This window comes from Setaria italica, chromosome I (assembly GCF_000263155.2).
Source record: "Setaria italica strain Yugu1 chromosome I, Setaria_italica_v2.0, whole genome shotgun sequence".
Classification (NCBI taxonomy): Eukaryota; Viridiplantae; Streptophyta; class Magnoliopsida; order Poales; family Poaceae; genus Setaria; species Setaria italica.
This window is the reverse complement of record NC_028450.1, coordinates 37,341,571-37,362,839: the sequence shown is the minus strand read 5'-3', so window position 1 is coordinate 37,362,839 and position 21,269 is coordinate 37,341,571. Positions and strand designations below refer to the sequence as shown.

Genomic DNA, 21,269 nt, shown 5'->3' with positions numbered 1-21,269 from the left:
CATGCACCATAATTAAAATGTGCATCAGTAACTATTGAAGGACATCTACAAGAGCAGATCTGTTGGCAATACTGAACAGTCCCAAGGTCTCATCCATCTGTTCCAGGAGATTGTCCTGTTCCAATTTCATCTCCTTGACTGCATTCACGTTCTGCTTCATTTTGTTCAGTTGGTACTTCATTTCAGGACCATCTTCCTTTTCAAATTTCTCCTCTGCTTGATATTTACAAGTCTGTCATATACACACCACGGAAAGCTAATAAGATGTGGCCGGTCTCGGACATATCCTTCATTGTAGCAGCCCCAGTACTCTGGATGATAAGTAACATGATACCAAGCAGAGGCCTTGGCATCTAAGTCGTCTTGACCAACACCATTCTCGTCCATGGCCATCTCGCTGAACCATGACATGGCTTCTTTCCTCAAAGATCTCACCGCCATTCTGATTGCATCAGCATCACAACTCTTGGTGAAGTTTCTTGCCATCTTTAGAATACATCCACTCATTATCTCAGCTTCACTTTTTATGCCATAGTGGTCCATAAGATAACCCAGCTTAAAATCATACTCTTGCTTGAATTCTATAGCCTCGGTAATGTAATCTTCATAGCCATCAACAATCAAATCGGAATCAGAAGACCGTCTTGCCACATCCATCGTGAAGTACTTTACGTGAGGTGTGTGCTTCTTTATTTCCCTGTAGAGCTTCCTGATTACACCCTTCGAACTTTACGTGAGGGTGTTTGGTTTGAGTTACTTATGCATAAGCAACTAAAAATAAGCAACTAAAAATAAGCAACTTTTAGCCCAAAGATACCAAACACCCTTGCTTATGAGATTGCTTATGGGGCTGCTTATTTTTAGCCCATAAGGGTTGCTTATGGAGGCTAAAAGGTGCACTTTACACCTCTTGCCCTCATTGAAAGCCTGGTTGCCCTCCCTCTCTCTCTCAATGATTAGGAGGAAACATGACAATATCCACCTCATTCAATGCTCATAAGCAAGGGTATCCAAACAGCTGGACTAAAAATAAGCAACTCCAAATAAGCAACTTTTAACTGCTTATGATAAGCAAGAAGAACCAAACAGGCCCATAGGTGGCTTTGTTGGGCTTCTCCATGAAATCAGGATACTCCCTGACATGTAGCTCATGTGGAATCTGAACTGGCACACCTGTCTTTGGGAAATCAACAGCTATAGAGAACAGCTTGGCCAGTTCAATACATGGCAGACTTTCAGCCTTCAGATGTTCCTTATCTGCAAAGACCACATGTGCATTAGCAATAATTCCTAGACTTTCATTAACTATGTAGTTTGTGATATACTTCTGTATTTCCTGCACAATATAATAAGATTGATCATTTCAAAGCATGGTCTGAGATATATTCAAAAGTTGAAGATGATTCTATCAATTTAATTTGAATATAAGTGCACCACGAACACACAATGTTAAACTCCGAGAAATACAACTAAATCATTTATTGTTCAGAAGAATGAAAACAAGGCCAATGAGAAAGCAACTTAAAGACCAACACACAACTTATTGATAGCATCGATGCAAATAGATCAACTGTTAGCAACAACGGCATGGAAGATGAATGGTTTCAAATTAGAAACTACCTTGATTGTAACATCATGATCTAATGTCTCTGCTGGTTGTTGAGTGTAGTCCATAGGCTCCACCAGACGACTTGGAATAAGAGTTTGATCCCAAGAAACAAAATATATGTCCCCATCAAGGTCACTCCCTGAACACTCATTAGGGTGTGGCCTGCATCCATGAATACCAGAATTTGATACTGACAATGCAAGCTAGACAAAAATGGACAACAAAATATCCATAAGTAATACCCACAAACTAACTATAAAAAGGTTAGGCAATATAAAATTTTAACTTGGCTTGCAGTTTCATTCAGAAGATTTCTATTGGTAAAAACATATGAAACCAAGAATTAACATGTCCCAAGAAAAAGAGCTTGTTGAAAATTACTAGAAAACATGACAGTATATTCATGAATTACTTGCCTTGGTCCCTGCTGTGGAAAGACAACACAGTCAAACATGTGGTGCAGATCAAGAACATCGACAGCATGGAGAACTCGTATGTCACTGGGGTGGAGACAAGGATTTTTTGCAACGACTACCATTCCTGTTACAACGAATTTGTGACGGTCATCTGCACAGTAAGAAGCTTGAATGAATACATGGCCGTACTTCAGTGTGCGGGTTTCATCCAAGCATCCCATCATTGTCCATCCTTGTGGGATGAATATCCTTGACTTTGTTTTCAGTTCTAGCAGCTTGGATGCTCTAAAAGTTTGTAGCAGCATGGAAAGATATGGTTCGTGATCAGGCTGGTAGCCACACAGCAACAATTCTTTAACCATATTGGTTACTTCTCCCATGGGTATAAGTTTAATTGCTTCAATAGCAGCCTGTGGCTCAGTTAGCATTCTGTTCAACTGCCTCACGGCTTCCTCTTGCTTTGATTCAAAGACACTATCACCAACTCCGAGTGTCGAAAGAAGAGTAATCAACTGTTGATTCAGGAAACACGGCTGGTACTTGCTGTATGCAAGGACATCAAGCGTAATGTTTTCAGACTGGAACTTTAACATGCTTTTCCTCAAAGAAAGCTTCCGGTTTGATCTTGGGTCAACGGCAACAACACCTTTGTAACCAGCATACCTTATTTGAAAAACAGATGGAGCAAAGCATTTCATTTTGCACTTCATAGCCATTTCCATTACAAAATCAGCTGAATCTTTCCAACTCCATCAGAGAATATGTACTTCGTGCCATTTGCTATATCTGGAATTTCTTCCACCTCATACTTGTGTACTTTTAAGGTTTCTGTTGAGGAACTAAGGATGCGTTTGGTTTCAAGGACGGGACGGGATGGGATGGGACGGTCCATGGATGGTCCAGTGTTTGGTTCCGAGTCATAGGGGATAGGGACGTCCCATATGAGGAATATACCCCAAAGATCCGGGACGCCCCCGTCCGGGAAAAACGAGCGGACGGGGGCGTCCCAGTTCCGCTTCGCTCGTCACGTGAGGCGCGCGTGCCGCCCAAAGCCACCGCGCACCGCTCCGCTTCTTCTTCCGTGTGCTCTTCCCGTTGCTCTGTTCCCCTGGGCGAAAAACAAGCAGCAGCTCAACCGGCCGCCGCCGCCGCCTTCCCCGGCCGCCGCCGCCGCACCCGGGGCCGGCCGCCGCCACCGCCTTCCGCGCCCGCCGCAGCGCCCGGGGCCGGCCGCCGCCGCCGCCGCCTTCCGTGGCCGCCGAGGAGCCCGGGGGCCTTCCGCCGCCGCCGCCGCCTTCCGCGGCCGCCGAGGAGCCCGGGGCGGGCCGCCGGTGCCGCCTTACGAGCCCGCCGCCTTCCGCTGCGTAGATCCGGGGCCGGCCATGGCCGCCGCCTTCCGCGCCGCGCCCTAACCGGCTGCCGCCGCCGCCTACCGCGCCCGGGGCCGGCTGCCGCCGCCGCCTACCGCGCCTGCTGCCGTCCGCCGCCGCCGCCGCCGCCGCCTACCGCGCCAGCCGCAGCGCCTGCTGCCCGATCCGGCGCCGTTCCTGGTGATAGTGGTAAGATTGCTCTAACAACTCTAGTTTAGGCATTTTTCTTCAGTGAGTTTAGGCATTACATTTCATAATTCAGGCTGTATTCATGAGTAAGAACACCTACGTTTCTGAAATCACGTGTTAGGACGACACGAGGGTCGGGCATTAGACAAACGAATACCGATTTACAATCGATGCCGGCGATACCGTCTCACGGTCAATGAAATCTCTGGCCCCTAGCACAGAATCACTCATGCTATCCTTGTACGCTAGCACCTCGACTGCGCATTTTGTCTGCAAAACATATTCACTGACTTACATCCGTGCTAAATGTGTGTGTCATATCTGAATGGTAAAGCATAGTCCTGATTGCGAGATTGCTTTGGACGGTAGAACAAAAGTAAATTTCAGCAAAAAAAAACTACACATTGAAGTTCTCACAAAACTACCATTACATTGTGGATTTGTGGTGGTTCCCTGCCCGATTTGGGACGTGTCCCACTTACTGTCAATGATCCAAAAAGCGTCCAATGCATTTTACTGTTGGGGATCCTATAATTTTAATTAATTTGTGTACCTTGTTATCGCTGATAACAGTGTTTGCTTGCTGCCATGATCCTATAAATCTATACATATACCATGTTACAGTTTGCATATATTTTCCAAAATCTCTTTTATATATGATTGCTCTAACAACTATGAGTGTATTAAATGGAGTTGATCTCCCAGATCCTCACCATATTTCCCCCTCTGGGTTCACAGATTCTCACAGGAAGAAGGAACCCTAGTGCTGTCCCCCTCCCCGTTCGTGGCCTCCAACAGGATCTTGACTTCCTTTCCCCAAGGTATTATGCCACCATATTTTCTGAATGAATACATTTGTGCAATAATTTTGGTATTGCTTACATGCATATGTGCAGTAGGATTTAAGGTATTTTTGTGATGTGCTTGCACATGGTTCTCCTGGTAGTAGTTGGTGGTATATAGTCCTGAATTCTTTGGTCTTTTGTGTTATAGATGGATCAACAAACCAAGGTTGTTACTTGTACTGCTGCTGCATATATGTTGTTGTCAATGATGGCCATGGTTATTATTGAGTCTAGAAAACGTAAGCAACATGCAAGGAGAGAAGGTATTACTTATGGACCTATCGATGAAAGGGATAGGATGAGACTTGAGTACTTAAACAACAAAATTTGGAAGGATGATACAGTTTGTGTGAACATGCTAAGACTAAATAGAGCCAAGTTCTTTCGGTTTTGCAACCTATTCAGGGATCGTGGTTTGCTTGAAGATACCATCCATTGTTGTGTTGAGCAGCAAGTGGCAATGTTTCTAAATACCGTGGGGCACAACCTTAGGAACAGAGTAGTTGGGACTAATTTTGATAGATCCGGAGAAACAGTCAGTCGTTATTTTAACAGGGTTCTTCGTGCTGTTGGTGAGCTACGAGGGGAATTAATTACGCCTCCATCATTGGAAACTCCTACTAAAATACAAGGGAACCATAGATGGGATCCTTACTTTAAGGATTGTATTGGAGCCATCGATGGTACACATGTAAGAGCCTCTGTTCCTAAAGATATGGAGTTAGCCTTTCGTGGTAGGAAGTCATATGCCTCTCAAAATGTAATGGCTGCCGTAGATTTTGATCTCCGGTTCACCTATGTATTGGCTGGTTGGGAGGGGACAGCACATGATGCACTAGTGTTAAGAGATGCTTTGGAGCGTGAGAATGGACTTCGAGTGCCACAAGGTAATACACTAATACCATATCAGATTCTCCATATGAATCATTAATATAATAGAAATATGATATACTTTCCATCACATTTTAGGAAAATTCTACCTAGTTGATGCCGGATATGGAGCAAAACCAGGATTCTTGCCCCCTTTTCGTGGTGTTCGTTATCACTTGAATGAGTGGGGGAATAATCCTGTCCAAAATGAGAAGGAGCTATTCAACCTTAGGCACTCATCTCTTCGTATCACAGTAGAGCGTGCATTTGGGTGTCTAAAGAGAAGATTCAAAATTCTCGATGATGCCACTCCTTTCTTTCCTTTCCCAACTCAAGTAGACATTGTTGTTGCTTGCTGCATCATTCACAATTGGGTTATACAAGATGGAATTGATGAGTTCTTCATAGAAGACAATAATTTTTCAAGTTATAACCATGCTACAACATACAGTGGACAAGCACATGAGCATACCGAGATGGTTAATTTCAGGCAAAGTATTGCTGATCAGATGTGGGCAGACCATCAAGAGAACAATATTAGTTAGTACCCACTAGTTTGTTGATGTATTTCAGTTTTGCAAGTATTTTCCTAGATGTGTTTGTGTTGTATGGACATATTTATTGCTATATTTCAGTTGTATGAACATATTGTTGCTATATTTCAATTGTATGTACTTATTGTTGCTATATTGTATTTGGAAGGACTTATTTGCTGCTGAAATCCAGTTAAATGACATACAATCCTTGTTGTATTTGGTGCTGAAATCTTGTTAACTTAACATCCAATGCTAGCTGTTTTTTTTGTTACATGCCAGGCAATGGATGGTCATGTTGAGGGACTTGGGAGAGGTACTGGTGTGGCTGCCTGGACAGCGCCAATGTCCAATTTCATGCTGAAAAATCTTGCCAATGTCGTTGCCAGTGGTGTTAAAACAGGAAAGGGCTTCAAAAAGGTCTATTTCAATGCATGTGCTAGAGCTGTCAATGAAAAATTCAACACTACGCTCAATGGTGAGCAGATTAAGAACCATCTGAAGACATGGCAAAGAAAGTGGGCAAAGATAACACGACTCAAGAGCTTGAGTGCATCTGGATTCGATGAAGAGAACTACATCATCACCCTTGATGAGGAGCACTACAATGGCCATGTGCACGTAATCTAGTTTCTATTGTTTTGTGGTCTTGTTCTTATCATATTTTTCATACTAATTTCTATTGCATTGTAGGATCACAAGGCTGATGCCGAGTATTTAAACAAGCCTCTTGAGAACTATGCTGAGATGGAAACAATCTTTGGGAAGGATATGGCTACTGGCAAGTTTGCAAAGGATTCAAGTGCTCCTCTTGGTACAGAAGATGGTGATACTGAAGATGGGGCTGCAAATGGTACAGAAGAGGATCCTAGTAGTGCTTTTGAGGAAGGGGCAACATCTAATGCAAGACCTAACAAGAGGGCCAAGATTGTTGAAAGTGCAGAGGAGGGGTTGATTGGTGCGTTCAACAGAGTTGGTGACAAGCTTGCCATGGCTATAACGCAGGTTGCTAAATCTAATAATGAGCTGCCAGAAGATCTCTTTGACAAAGTGAATAGCCTTTCAGTTTCAGGCTTTAATGATCTTCAGATATCCACATACTATGCGCATCTGGTGGCCAATCCTCTCATTGGTAAAGCTTTCTATGGCTTGCCATTTCAGCACCAGTTACATTGGATGGCTATGTTTGTTAGTGAGAGGTTCCCTGGACAGTAGGTGCTTTTGGAACATACAACTAGTGATAGTGGTAAAGCTTTCTTTTGCTAACTAGGCCATGTTTGTTACACCTGATAGTTGTAACGGTCTCTTTTGTCAGTCATATTTCTTTTGCTAACTGTGGCCTATCATATAGTATGCCTTGAACTTTCTATATTGTGTAAGGCATGGATTTGATGTAATGGTACTGTGGTAAATGCCATCTATATATATGAATGATATTTGATGGTAAACAGTTCGGTTTGCTACCAAGCTTCCTTTTGTTTATTGCATTCTCAATTACCTGCGTCTTCAAATGATACTTTATTGGGGATAATATTACTTGCAGAGTTTTCAGTTTCATCATGGCAGTGACCTCCCTGTAGTTTTGTTATCTGAAGGCAATAACTACACTGGTCTGATATTTCTGTTAAATGAATTGTCTCTGTTTTAGACTATATATTGTGTATATATATTGTATATATTTCAGACTATATATTATGTCACCATGATTATCCTTAGAAAGAAGGAAGGTATGACAGGTAGGAGGTAATGTCACCATGATTCTGCAGAAGGTTATCATAACCAGCTATCCCTCGATCCAAACAGAAAACGGGATCATCCCATCCCACATTTATCCCTCAAACCAAACAAAAAACAGGGACGCCCCTGTCCCTCAACCAAACAAGAAATAGGATCATCCTATCCCAGAAAAGTAGGACAGGACCGTCCCGTCCTACATCGTCTCCCAACCAAACGCACCCTAAAAGATTGACCACGTCTTGCAGCATACTTTGCCACATTTCTGATATTCCGGAAGTCTCCCATCCGCTTCCTGATGTCACTTGCAGTTAATCCCTGACGAGAAGCAAACATCCATGCAGAGTTATCTCGGAGCTGGCTTGAAGAAAAGGCAAGAAACTCAAAGTGCTTGTCACCAATACTGATGCCGTTGGAAAGGACTGAAAGAACTCTATTGTACAGCGCAGTTCTCCGACCACAATTTCTTGAAGCAGAGCGAAGTGACAAATCAGCTGAACGCAGCTTCTCACAGTCCTCATCAATGAAAGAAATCCGAAGGAAGCTATCTGTGTCAGCGAGAAATGCCTTACAACACGATTGGAGACATTTATCTCTGGGCCATAAAAGTACACTTTAGCCGGGGTAACTTGCACCCCGTGGACATAAACCAATCCACCATCTGGAGATATCTGAGGTGATCTTTGCAGTGTGTAGTGCAATTTGCAGATTTTTGAGTATTCAGCTGATAACCAACCTGTTGGATTCAAGAAGGTGCTTTTCAAATATAACATGTTTAAAAGTGCACACTTTATATGATTAATAGGTGCAAATTTTGGGCTAACGTGACGGTAAAAGTTGTCATCAAGCATTGGCCCACTGAGTGTCCCAAGCTGAACCAAATTATTGATTTTGAAGAGTATCTCAAAAGGGGCATCTATGTTATTTGGGGATTTCACGAGTGGAACGATGCCAGTACCACAAGAATATGAATACCCATTCCGACATTCAAAGTCAAGATTGAACTCTTTGTAGAAAAAAAAAGTAGTCACCAATGTTTGGGAGATCGCACAGTTGTGGCAGCTCCAGACACAGAATAGACGATTGCCCTATGCTAGCTGATGGAGTAAAACCAATCGTTCTGGTCCATTGATCATCTGTGCCATCCCTAAAATAGTTCAAGATAGCCTTGACATGATACCAGAACATAGTGGGAGGGATTCATAAATTTTAGGGACCACCTGAAGCTGACATATGATAAAACTTGGGTTTATTTAAGTTCTAAAGTTTGAAACTTTCACCAAATAGAAACAATTATAAGTAGTTCAAGATTTGGTTACGGAACGCTATGGTGGATCACCAATTGGTAGGTTGTTAAGAACTTAGAAAACTATTGGAAATCTGATAAACCAGTTTGTGTCATTTCTGTTCCACCAAAACTCAAAAATGAAGAACTTGCATAACACAGCCTTGCTTGAACGGATCATCATTCATCAGTACACTAGAAAAGATAGAATATGCATAGAATTCATTGGCATAAAGACAAGGAAAATAGGAAGACAAAAGAAATGTAGGAAATAACTCAATAATATAGTTACTAGTGCCTACTTCAATCAGTTATGTATCTTTAAAATGATAAAAAAAAGGTAACACCTAACAAGAACCAAGCTAAAGTGTACAAGACAGTTACTTGTACAGAAACCTACCTGAATCAAAAGGAACTTTGTCCGCGACCTATGAGCAGGTGGACGGTGAAGCTGCATCTCCCATATACTGTCATAAAATATTTCAAGTTTGTAGTTTTTCAGATTGTAGAACAGGCAAAATTGAATCGATTTCATATCAAATCCAAACTGGACTGAAACTTCCTTTGCTTTCCTAAGAACAGATAGTTTGCCCCCAACGTCAGTCTCAGTGGAGTTGTATGGGCATTAAATCCTATGTCACATAAGCAGTTTTGCTGACTTGGCAACCTAATTATGAGAGAGAACATGAAAGTTTCATCCCCTTGAAATCCAGCTGGCACAGTTACCTAGTCCTATAAAACCCAATAAAACTTGCACTGAGGATGTTATAGTTTCATCGCATGACACAATTGATCATAACTCTATGCAAAAATTAATCGTTGCATGTTGTCTATGAAACTGTGCAATGAAATTATACACTAAGAGTGACAGTTTCATTTCATTCAAAAGATGACATGGTAGTCTTGGTAATGATGCGACGAAACCATGCACTGAGACTGGCCTAATAACTAATAGTAATCGTGATTCAAAATCGTGCCTTAGTTTTTTGGATCCTAAATAAATGCACCTATATTGGAACTAGAGAAATAACATCAATTGATCATTTGATTGGCTCTACGCGCTTCTTCATATGCTTTTTTTATTAATGTGAGTGTTGCTTTAATTAGTGAGGTTTACTAGGAGGTAAAATGACACTCTTTGTGGGATAAATTTTAGAGTCTAAATGGACACTCTTTGCGGAACGAAGGGCCACTATATACTCACTTTAATTTTTTTTTAGAAAAAACTAGGACACAAGTAGCTTCTGAGGGCAGAATGCTAATGATGCCTCAGCAGCAAATGCCTTCACCTGATCGTTCATCAGTTTATCAAACTACTCTTTTGAAAACAGGACAATATACTGAAACTGATATGAGCAGAGCATTTGAAATTGAAGTGTGTATACTGCATTTTAAAGGACACCATATCTAATGTAGAATGGAGATCTATCATGAACACATAATCACTGAACTGTCTTGCCAATAAAGGCAAGCATGTAGCAAATTAGTTCACAAAACAAAGCAGTACTGTGTAATTAACAACAGACCCCATTCATCATTCAAAAAACAATGTTCAGAGATACGTAATGAGCTAATCATGTTTGAAGTAGTACAGTACAGACAATGTATAGATTACAGAAATTGACTCAGAATTTCACAAAAATGGATAGTAATCATTGGCAGACTCAGAAATTTGGACATGAAAGTCATCCACACGTGAAGGATCATTTGCACAATTTTGTAGATTGAGATCTGATCCTTCCTGTTCATTGAAAGTTTTTGAGCTAACAATGCCCTATCGATCAAGTCCTTCCTGACAGACCTTTCCAAACTATGATCTCCTATGTCAGTATCCTTGTTCTCGAAAACATGTTGACAAAAGACTCAGCGCCAAACAATTTAACAAACTATTTAATTCAAAGCCTTGAGAACCTCACGCAAACATTTTTGAGGGTTAACAGCTAGAAGTAGTGCCATCAAATGCCTTTAAAAGCACAGATATTGTCAAATGACATGGGATAATTGGACAGCTTATGAAAGAGTTAGGTCTACACAAAGTAGGGCGTCTATTGGTCTGCACCAAACCAACAAGCAAACCTGTAGGCACAGACAAAAGTAAAATAAAACAAAAGGAAAAACTGCCAATATTCAGGGAACTAATTCAAAATACCAATTAATAAAGAATATCGTACTAATCATCTGAAGTACAATGCATGTTTTTGGTTTCAGCCACCTCCCTCTTGAACTTCTCAAAGACCTCTGGACCCATTTCATGTTTTCTTACATAATCCTTAATAAAATCTTTCTCTGAACAAGCTAGGAAAGTGGCTAGCGCAAAATTGGGAGCAACCACCCCCCTTTCTTGCATCCAATTGTACATTAAAAACCTAACTTTGGTTCTCTCTACAGTGAATGACAAGTATGAGGGGAACGCAACTAGAGCACTTAGGGGATAAGCTGTCTCATTTAAAAGGAAAGATATCTTGGACTCAAGGACATGTATCTTCTGATTCAAAACATGTGGAGCTAGCTTGATCATGTTCACTACATCCTTTGGGGAAAGTCCAGTCCTAACCAAAAAGTCAAACCGATCTTGGAGTTCATCACCCTTACCACGGAAAGATTTGAGTGCCTTCTTCATATCCTCAGAGCCTTCCACAAATCCTATGCCTTTCAAAAATTTTACCTTCTCCTTCAATGATTGGTCAGTACTCCTGTCACAAGGTGGCAGGCGGCTGAGCTTTGTCCCAAATTTGTATTTCATCAATTGCCGTGGATCCTCCTTTATAATCTTCCACAAACGCCTCTTTCCCACACTGAGATTTGTAAGAATGCTGTTGGCCGCCTTCACTCGAGCAGAACCAAGGATTGACGCATTTGCTACTACAAACTGCTTAATATCCTCATCACATACATAAATCTCAGCTAACAATAGTATAACACTCTGTATGTTCCTCGCGAAATTGCTGGCTGGTACATCTGGGAAGTCCAGGAAAAGATTAAATAGATCCTTTTTTTCAGAACCTGCTTTCAGCATGATGGTAACCACTCTAAACAGTACCTTTCGAGAACCATCCAACAGGAAATCTGGGTTTTGGCTGATCAATTTACCAATACCCTCCTTATCAAATCCCAATTCAGTGAAAAATTGAGGAATTTCAACCATCTTTTTCCAATCATACGACTTCTGTACAGATAAGAATTGACCGATCCAGTCCCTCTTAATGCCACAATCATCTGACCACTGCATGATCTTGAATTCAGCATTTAGGTCACGTGCCAATATGACAGGGCAAGAGGTCACAAGTTTTATCACAGTTGTTTTACTGAACCCTAGATCCTCAAGAGCACTTAGCTTAGATGGAAGCACATTGTCACCAGATCTAAAAGAACTCCACAGCAGCCATGTATATCCTCCCTATCTTAGTACGCACAAACCCATAATTACAAAGAAAGTGGTAGTTCTCCAGCAATGTCTCATCATCGGCAAGAAACATGAGATCCCGAGGTAGAAAGGAATCATGCTCGCCTGGCTTGAGGCCCATGCTCTCGAAGAACGGCTCGAACTCGTTGACAGGGTGGTACCGGAACAGCCGCACCAACGCCTTAGTGGCCCTCTGATCCCTCACCTCAGTCTTCTTCACCTTCGACCTGAACACCACCTCCTCACCCCCCTCCACAGGGTCCTTGATAGCATCCTTCATCTGGTCCAGCAGCTTGCTCACAAAGGCAGGCGAGTGCTTGCTTATATGCTCAGCATCGTCAAAGGGCAGCCCCCGTGTGAAATGGAGGTACTCCATGAAAGTCTGCTGTGCAGTCCAGAAAACCCGTCTCCTCTCCATTCGCCTGAGCTCCTTATCGACCACCACCTCCTCCTCATCCTCATCCAAGGGTTTCTCCTCCCCACCGCGTGCGGGAGCAGCCGAGTAAGGCCGCAACTGATACTCATGACCAATTGGTGTGACCCCACAAATTGAGGTAGCTGATGATTCTTGAACATCCCAATAAAGGGTAGCAGTTGCACACCAATGTGCCGCTCGGTATGGCTCACTGTGCTCCACAATGAGCTGAACCCGAGGAACCCACCGGAGTCTGCGAACGGCCCTCAATGTGCTGCGGAGGATCATCGGGAAACTAAGCGGGAAATGCAGGCAATGGCGCAGGAGCGGAAACAAAGGTGCTAGCTTTGGGATGCTATTCCACGGCCGCCATCGACAGCGCCTATAGCTTCTCCTCTTCAGCACCCAGTCTGCACGCACAAACCAAAACGGGCCACGTCGTGGACCAAGAATTTGAAAAGAGGATATGCCTAGTCAAAAACTCCAATAGAAAATACGGTGTAATCCAATAAATGGTTCATTAACAAACTACAAAATTCTCCAGAAATCGTTTTACAAGTATAAAGTAACCATAAGTATGATAATACATTTAAAAGGTCTCATATAATACCTTAAAGTCGACGAGTTCAAAACTTGCATAAATTATAACAAACATATATCAGGTCATGCAAAAATTACAATATCAAGGAATCATGTGTGCACGATAGTTTACAAACTGTGTTCTCATATTTCGATAAAGAAATCAAGGAAGCGTTATCACTAGCATAATTTGAGTAGCAGCAGGAGGAGCATGGAACGAGGGAAATAATAGATCGCATACTGTCAACGACAGCTCCATATTTCCTCGACCAATTTTAATTTAACTAATCAGTAATCCTCTGGTTCATTCAAGCATCACGATGAAGGGTTGAAGCGGGATGGAGATGGAGTAGAGCACCTACCAGTCGCGGTGAGAGGATTTGACGACAGGGCAGAGCGTGAGGAGTGGAGAACGGGCAAGCGAAATGGCGGTGGTGCCTGGCAGTCCACGGCAGATGGAGCGGCGGGTCGGCAGCCAAGTGGGGTGGAGCCTTATGCGCAATGGGAGGAAGTGGGACGCGTGACGGACGGAGACGGTTCGACCGGCGTCGAGGGGCGCACGGCGGCTGAGGGGTTGAGTTGGGGTGGGGACCTGGGGTTTGGATGCGCGACGGCGGCAGGGCGTCGCAGCAGCTGCTTGGATAGATGGCATTGTTCATTGGGCCGAGTCTGCACGGTCACAAATTGGACTGAGCTCTGTTTCTTTAATTGAATTCTAAGTTCTTCCGATCCCCAAGAAGAAACTATTTACATTTTCTTGTGAAAAAATCATCTATATAATTTTGTCATTTCCGTTTGTGACACCACCCATTCTCACGTAAACCTTTTTAGAAGAAGGATCCAGGCATAAAGGACAGGGCAGATCTGATGGTCCTTTTCCTTTTTATAGAAGAAGGGTCCAGGCATAAAGGACAGGGCAGATCTGTCCATTTTCCTTTGTTATAAAAAGATCCGACTGCTGAAGTTTTGATGATGAAACGGAAAAATCTATGCCATTTTGAAGATGGCTCTGCACGGATCTTCCAGCGAGAGAGGAGCTCATGCAGGACGGCTCCTGTTGGGACTTATTTTTTTTTTGAACGGCTCCTGTTGGGACTTGGGATTGCCATCCACGCGCGAAACCGCCAGTTCCACGCCATTCAGGAAAGGAAAAAAGATCACAGCACGTGATATGTGACACCAAGGTCTCACCAAATGAAAAAAACACTCCATTCCGATTCAGCTCGACGTGGAACAAGATGGTAGTACAAGGTACAAACGGTGTCCAAGAACCAAGTCCGGCCCAACCAAGGGCAAGCAAACAGATCAGAAACGAGCCACAGCAGAATACAATGATATTCACAAACCCGGGCATGCAAAACCAAACACACTAGCTCAACTACATATAGAAGAAAAGGCACAGGATCGTCCAACCTATACAACCACAGCCGCACTGCCTCGACAAAATGAGAGCGTGCCGCAAGGTTAAACCTCACCCACCGAAGGATTACCTTCACTACATTAAAAGCAAGTCGTGTCAGATGCAAACCTACTCTTTTCCCCAATCTAGGTATCGCAGGGTCATCTGTGCTATTTCATCACAAAATGAATAAGAACAGGGGAAGAAATACAATGGGAAATGAAGCCTATTGACGAATTCCGTGCCTGCCTGATGTTAGAGGTATGCTATTGGAGATTGCGCGCCAATCCACCCCGTGGTGCAGTTCTGCAACATCAGAACAGAATCCAAGGTGATTTAGGGACGGTGAATAAATGAATATGTAACACTAACAGAATCCAAGGAGTAGTATTCTACAAAAAAAACTGCCCAGAATAAATGCAGTCCTATTGTTATTTGTATGTAACAAATTATTTGAGTTGCTAGTAGTAATATTGTTTTAACCAAATAAATATATATGTAAGAAATTGTACTTTAGTGTTAGGACTGGTGAATCCTACTGTTCTGCACCTGAAAGATAGTAACTCATTGTTTACAATTTACCAAGCCGTAAACAAGCTAGACAATTTGTGCCAGAGAAAGGCAGCTCCCAAACCAACAACCATGATCAGTCAATGAACATAACAAGAGGCAGTATGACGCAATAATTAAATTGTTAACAGTGATTAGCATATGAAGCCCTGGAATAGAAGTATATGGCATCCTTTGATTCTAGTTGCTAGTAGTAATATCCGTAGATTCTAGTTGCTACTGGTAATATTTTTAACCAGATACATATAAGAAAATTGTTACTTTGGTGTTAGATTTGGTGAATCCTACTGTTCTTTTTTTAAAAAAAAACATTTGAATCCTACTGTGCACTGTGACCTGAAAGAAGTAACTCATTTTTTACAACTTACAAAGACGTAAATAAGCTAGATAATCCGTGCCAGAGAAAGGCAACTGGCAACTCCCAGACCACCAACCATGAGTCAGTCAACGGTTAGTCTGCTTGTATAGAATTACTACTATAAATTAAGAATGAAAGTAATATGGTGTCCTTAGATTCTAACAGATCTTCCGATATCTGCGGTATACACATCCAAGCATTCCAACAGAAGATCAAGTTCTCATATAAAGTGTTTCAAAGGGCATACCTTCCAGAAGCCGTATGAGAAGAAGTTCCAGGCCCTTTCAAATTACCAAGCCGTTTAGCTTTATTATCTTGCTCCTTCTCAAGACGCACCGCAGCAAATTCTTTCTCCATAGCAGCTATCTCCCGCCTCATCTTTTTAGCCTCCACTTCCATCGCTTTATTTAATGTATCTACTTTCTTTGCTAACATCTGCAGAAAACAGGTGATAAGATAAACCATAATACCACAGATGATGTTCCCTCAAATACAATAACAAGTAATACGACCATTCTGGTTTAGTTGTTTTGGGCATTGACATGGCCTCCAGTTATATGCCAGCCAAAAGATTATGGGTCAATAATACACTATTAAACAATTTCATGTGAGAATCTAGAAACATTACATGTGCTAGTGATCAAAGTTGTAAGATGCTGCATGCATACATCCTAGGACAACAATTAAAAGAGAATGGAAGTAGTACTAATTACTACATGAAAAGGCAGCATCTTTCAAAATAGTAGTACAGCATCATACCTCTATTGCATCGTCCTTGTCCTTTAGACTTTGGTCTTTCTCATGGCATGCCTTTCTCAAAGAAACTACCTCCTTCTGCAGCATGTCATAAAATACACTGGAGACCATATCACTTGAATCATTTTTTGTGGTTTCATTGTTTTTTTCTTCTGCATCAGCCTTCCAATTATCATCCGTTTCACGATCTTTAACAGCATCTGTAGATCTATTGAGTGAATGAGGTCCATTGCCAAGAACTTTTCCCCGGTCTAACGACCTGGTACCACCATCAAATGACCTTGAAGTTCCTTTTGCATGCTTCAGGACCAAACTACTGCTGGTTGTGAGAGAGGATCTTGAATTGAAAGATGGAGACCTCCTCATTAACACACCATTTGGAGAAGCTTTGGACATACTATCAGCACCACCAAGCGAAAGCCGACGGGGAGGTCCATTACTAATACTCTTTCCTTCTGTAGGAGGACGACTAGAACCACTTGGAGGACCCCTCAGTCCATCTTCTAAAACTTTTAGGCGCAACTGATACTTTTCCTGAGTTCAGATGAATTTTAATGATTAGTTAAAAATTATAAGATCCATGCTGAGAAGTTTAGCTCAAATTGAACATTGCAACTATTCACCTTTAGCTGAGCTTCAGATCGGGCAGTTCTCTCGGCAATAGCAAGTTTGTCACGAAGCTGCTGCATCTCACCCTGCAGAATCAGTTTTTGTTGTAAGACATTTAAATTCAGTAGTACTACATTTTACTTTGCATTGATAACCACATATGTGCTATATAAAACAGCTTAAGCATCCTACCTGCATGAACCTTCGCTCTTCGAGCCACTGCTTAACAGGCATTACTTTGTCATTAGCATCTTTCCATTCATTTGCAACTACAACAGCAACCCTGTTTGCAGTAACTTTTGCCCGAGCAAGTTCCCGGTCAAGAATTTTCTTTTCTTCCTAATTGTGCCATTATCAGAAAATACTACAGGTCAGATGTTTGTGTAAAGAACTAATGATAAATTGCAGAAATTGAACAGATGAAGGATAGTATAGTAGATTACATTCATTTCTTGAAATTTCCGTTGGTAATCTCTAACAGCATTGGCAGCTGCACCACCTTGTAGAACAGCCTCTTCCAGCTCTCTCACAGTTTGACTAAGCTTTTCTACTTCCGCAACTTTTTGGCGGTGCAACCTGTCCAAGATCTTATTTTCTTCCTGCGAAACAGTATGATAACCAACAAATTAGTTTAATTGACTGGTTATTTTATTGTAACCAACAATATACTCCGCATACCTGGCAAATTTCAATTTGCTTCATCAACTCTTGGTTCTTGTTTTGCATGTCATCAACCATAGCAGCTTTTGCCATTGCAATCTGTACAGTCCTTTCTGCTTCTAGCAGTGCTGCCTCCTTTTGCTTCGTCAAACGGTCTAAAGCTCTATTGTCATCCTGGAGTTTTGCAATCTGAAAACAACCGGGTATTGTTGTGTCAATTGTAGGAAATACATGTCCTCTAGATTAATAGGAGATACATATGATCAACTATACCAAGATAGGAAATCATTACATGACTATGTGAAAAACATGACAACTTCATCTGAGATAGCGAAACAGGTAAGAGGTAGGTTGTGCAGCATTACCTCTTGCCTAGAAAGCTTTAACTCTGCTTCCAGTGGTGCAAGAATGGCTTCAATAGGAGGCATATCATCATCTTTCTGGGCTGCATGTACTCTTCGTAGTGTTGCTTCAGCTGCAAACTGAGCAGCCAGAGCAGCTTTTTTCTCATCATTTGTTTTCTTAAGTTCTAAGTTCTGCAAAGTGTCACTTTATCAGACAGCAACCGATAGACGGGGCAGAAACAACAAAAGGGAGTCATAGGATATGTACTTTGGTTTCAAGGAGAGACTCTGTCAACTTGAGTTTTTCATCCACTTTCTCTAATTCAGCAGTGAGCTGTCATCACAATATAAACATATTAACAGTCATATTAACAATGGAAGAAGCATCATTAACAAAATAAAACAAAACACTTCCTTCTTTCCTTGGCTTCTCATTTATTCTATATACCAAAGAGCACAGGCAGTTCCCATCATGAAAACTAGCAAAAGGTAACTTCACAAACAACACACCAGTCCCAATATGAGTCAGACCATCTATATATTCAGTAACGGCATACAAAGTTACAGACTAAATTGAAATGTCTCCACCAGAGCATTGCATCATGCCAGTTTAACATGGACAAAGGTAGCTTTCATTTGACTAGATTTGCCTTAGCTGGTGAAATGGTTACGTTAAGACGTATTCAAGCACAAAATAATAAAGACCGAAGATGCAAAGACCTTTAACCTGTCACCCTAATGGGACGAATTTTCAATTAACAGATTGATTGTATTAACTGGTCCTAAATCAAAGGTTGAGAAACAAATATTTAAATTGGAACCATATGTTGGAGAAACAAACAGATCACAGAGACGGTCTGAATTGAGAACACTATAGGCACACGGCTTTGAGAGTGCTCTAATGCTTTGTCCTTAGCTTAACAAAAAAAAAAGGTCCTCTATATATGCAAGAGATGAGAATCAAGACACAAAAGTTGTAAAAGAAGTTTCGGGATCAGGGGACACGAAATCTATTCACTCCAGCAAACTCCAACAGTCCTACATACCCAGACCCGCACAAAACAAGCACTCCATATATATGCTATTATTGGCATATACTTAGTCCCATTCTTCTTTTATCAGGAATTATTGACATTATGGATCATTATATACTATAACTTATTGGTAAACTAAAAAATCAATATAAAAAACTAGGAAAAAATAAAATAAAACCATAAGAGAGGCAGCATGCTGCTGTGGAGTTACTCAGACGTCGCTCAGCCGAAAGAGAAACGATCTTGTCAAGTACCCATAAAAAAGGTACCAGACCATACTAATTTTGAACAGAGAGCAAACACATGCTCAACTGAAAATCATGCCACCCAGAAATTAACTTTAAATATTCATTAGAACCCATCAACCCAGCAGGAATAAACTTGCAGAAACAAAAGGAAGTTCAGATAGCTTGTCCTCAAATTCCTGCCAAAACTAAAGTCCTTAGTCTCAGGCCCCTCGATGGGCTTCCAGCAAATTTTGCACTAAATATCTCGCGCGCCAACACTACTCCAATCCCCAAACCCAGCGAACGGAGCATGAAGAACATTGAGAAGTTACCTCCTCGACGGCCTTCTCCCGCGCCCTCTCCGACAGCCGCAGCGCCTTTATCTCCGCGTGCGCCTCACCCAGCTCCCTATCCTTATCTAAAACCTCATAAGAAAAAAAGCCAAACATTGCACAATAAGACCCTCAAAAATGCCGCGAAAATCACCGAAGACCGAATCCACGCAGCAAGAGTCGCGAATCGGCTCACCCCTCACTTCATTCTCCAGCCGGTTGAGCTCGACCTTGACGGGATCCGAGCCGTGCATGAGCGTGAGGAGGTCGTCCGCATCCAGGCCCGCCTGCACCGCCCCCCGGCGCCGCGCGGAGCCCTTGAGCGCCGAAGCATTCCCCTCCTCTCCCCCGCCGTCGGCCATCATCAGATCTGAGCCCCGGCGCCGCAACCCACCATCCAAATCAGCCGCCGCCGCCGCTCGTCGGGTCGCCGGCCCCGCCGTCCGCCGCGCGCGGGAGGGTCGTAGCTTGCGGCCTCAGCAATGCCCGACCGAGGCGGAAACCCTAGCAGCGGTGTCGGGGCTCGGGGCGGTCGCTTTGCTTGGCTTGTGGTGAGCGCGTTGCTCCACTAGTAGCTCTCCCTTTGTCTTGCTCTCGCAGCAGTGTGTTTAAAATCTGGGAGAGAGAGAGAGAGAGAGAGAGAGAGAGAGAGGGGGAGGGAGGCGTCTCCGGGATTATTTAAAGCGTCGGGTTCCGGGGGAGATTAGTTTACGTCGAAATTACGTACGGCCAGGTAATCATGGAGGTGATGGATGGATGGGGCAGTAATTCGGACAGGTGGGCGTGCCAATTCCTCTGGATCTTTTGGATTCAGTCCGAATTCGAACCAAATCTGAAGGATTCGGATCTGCTTGCACCTGGAAAATTTACCCGTAACAAGGAAACACGCCCTCAATTTGTGGCGTCCAATCCTCAATATGATCTTTTGGTTTATTCTTGGCACATTTTATGCCGTACTTTCCGTCATTAAAGCCTCCGTACGAGTGCATTCTCCAGCCACTTCATTTTGCTGGCTAAGTGGTTAACTTTGTTCAATTCAATGGCTGCACTATTTGGCGGTCGTCTCGGGTCATCACAACCATTGACATGGTGCCGTGGTTGCATGGTACTCGATGCGATGCTTCATGCTTGCGCTACCCGCGTCAATGGTGTCCTCCCGCCGTGCGGTTCCCCTCGCACATCTTGTCGGGCTAAAAAACTTGTGCTCGCTGCACCAGTGCACCGTGCCAAGCTGCATCAATGGGACTCGCAACCTTTTTTCCAGAAACGGAGCAGCATTTTCCTTCTAGGAAAAGGAAGCGCCATTTCTATCGGCACCGCACCGTGGCCTCTCGTGTTTCCTTGCCGGTTTGCCCTGCAGTTACGGTGTGCATGTGTGTTGTTCGTCACCACGAGCGTTTGGTTACGTCGAGAGGAAGGGAATAAGGTCTGGTGTGCAACAGAAGCGTGGTCGTCCTGACGTGCACTGTGATGTACGCTTCCACAGTTCCATGCCCGTGTTGCCGTCTGTTAAGCCACGAATGGAGGTTGTGTGCTCCGAAAGACACGTACGAGACGGGACATGATACATAGGTCAAACTTCGAGTGGCAGCAATTCAGTAGAGTACATTTCCTTCCATTAGCAATGATGATGGCACCAAGATGGCTGCTTACGGAAGAATTCGTGGCACCATGTGTCGATGCGCGAATGATGCACGTAATCAGGGGTTACCATAACGAACTTGCACTCGAT

The 21,269-nt window shown here is 42.9% G+C and overlaps 2 protein-coding genes and 2 pseudogenes across 3 annotated transcripts; 1 reads left to right on the top strand and 3 right to left on the bottom strand.

Annotated features, from left to right (window-relative positions):
• Positions 1-177: 177 nt before the first annotated feature.
• LOC101760751 lies at positions 178-10,382 on the bottom strand (annotated as a pseudogene).
• LOC101774769 lies at positions 3,499-7,326 on the top strand. 2 transcript variants are annotated; one of them, XM_022823268.1, is made up of 5 exons: positions 3,499-4,405; positions 4,578-5,316; positions 5,399-5,778; positions 6,136-6,453; positions 6,526-7,326. In XM_022823268.1, the coding sequence occupies exons 2-5, from the start codon at positions 4,578-4,580 to the stop codon at positions 7,045-7,047; spliced, it is 1,959 nt and encodes a 652-aa protein (XP_022679003.1). In that variant the 5' UTR covers positions 3,499-4,405; the 3' UTR covers positions 7,048-7,326. The 2 variants fall into 2 exon arrangements, with proteins under 2 accessions (XP_022679003.1, XP_022679001.1); XM_022823266.1 differs by lacking the exons at positions 4,578-5,316; positions 5,399-5,778 and having other exon boundaries at positions 3,516-3,584; positions 4,323-4,405; positions 6,115-6,453.
• Positions 10,383-11,003: 621 nt separating the features above from the next.
• On the bottom strand, positions 11,004-13,782 carry LOC101774365 (annotated as a pseudogene).
• Positions 13,783-14,443: 661 nt separating this feature from the next.
• Positions 14,444-20,178, bottom strand: LOC101773970 (microtubule-associated protein 70-2). The gene is made up of 11 exons (XM_004953789.3): positions 19,734-20,178; positions 19,538-19,623; positions 18,213-18,278; positions 17,966-18,136; positions 17,619-17,789; positions 17,384-17,539; positions 17,133-17,279; positions 16,955-17,026; positions 16,335-16,865; positions 15,823-16,010; positions 14,444-14,953 (listed from the first exon to the last, which is right to left on the bottom strand). The coding sequence occupies exons 1-11, from the start codon at positions 19,900-19,902 to the stop codon at positions 14,914-14,916; spliced, it is 1,797 nt and encodes a 598-aa protein (XP_004953846.1). The 5' UTR covers positions 19,903-20,178; the 3' UTR covers positions 14,444-14,913.
• Positions 20,179-21,269: the final 1,091 nt, after the last annotated feature.

Excerpts from the sequence above, each read along its gene's own strand:
- LOC101774769 (XM_022823268.1), top strand. The coding sequence starts at position 4,578 with ATGGATCAACAAACCAAGGTTGTTACTTGTACTGCTGCTGCATATATG. Across the intron at positions 5,779-6,135 it reads CACATGAGCATACCGAGATG|GGACTTGGGAGAGGTACTGG; the intron begins GTTAATTTCAGG and ends GGTCATGTTGAG. Across the intron at positions 6,454-6,525 it reads ACTACAATGGCCATGTGCAC|GATCACAAGGCTGATGCCGA; the intron begins GTAATCTAGTTT and ends ATTGCATTGTAG.
- LOC101773970 (XM_004953789.3), bottom strand. The coding sequence starts at position 19,902 with ATGATGGCCGACGGCGGGGGAGAGGAGGGGAATGCTTCGGCGCTCAAG. Across the intron at positions 17,540-17,618 it reads AGCAAATTGAAATTTGCCAG|GAAGAAAATAAGATCTTGGA; the intron begins GTATGCGGAGTA and ends ACTGTTTCGCAG. Across the intron at positions 17,027-17,132 it reads AAGAGCGAAGGTTCATGCAG|GGTGAGATGCAGCAGCTTCG; the intron begins GTAGGATGCTTA and ends CTGATTCTGCAG.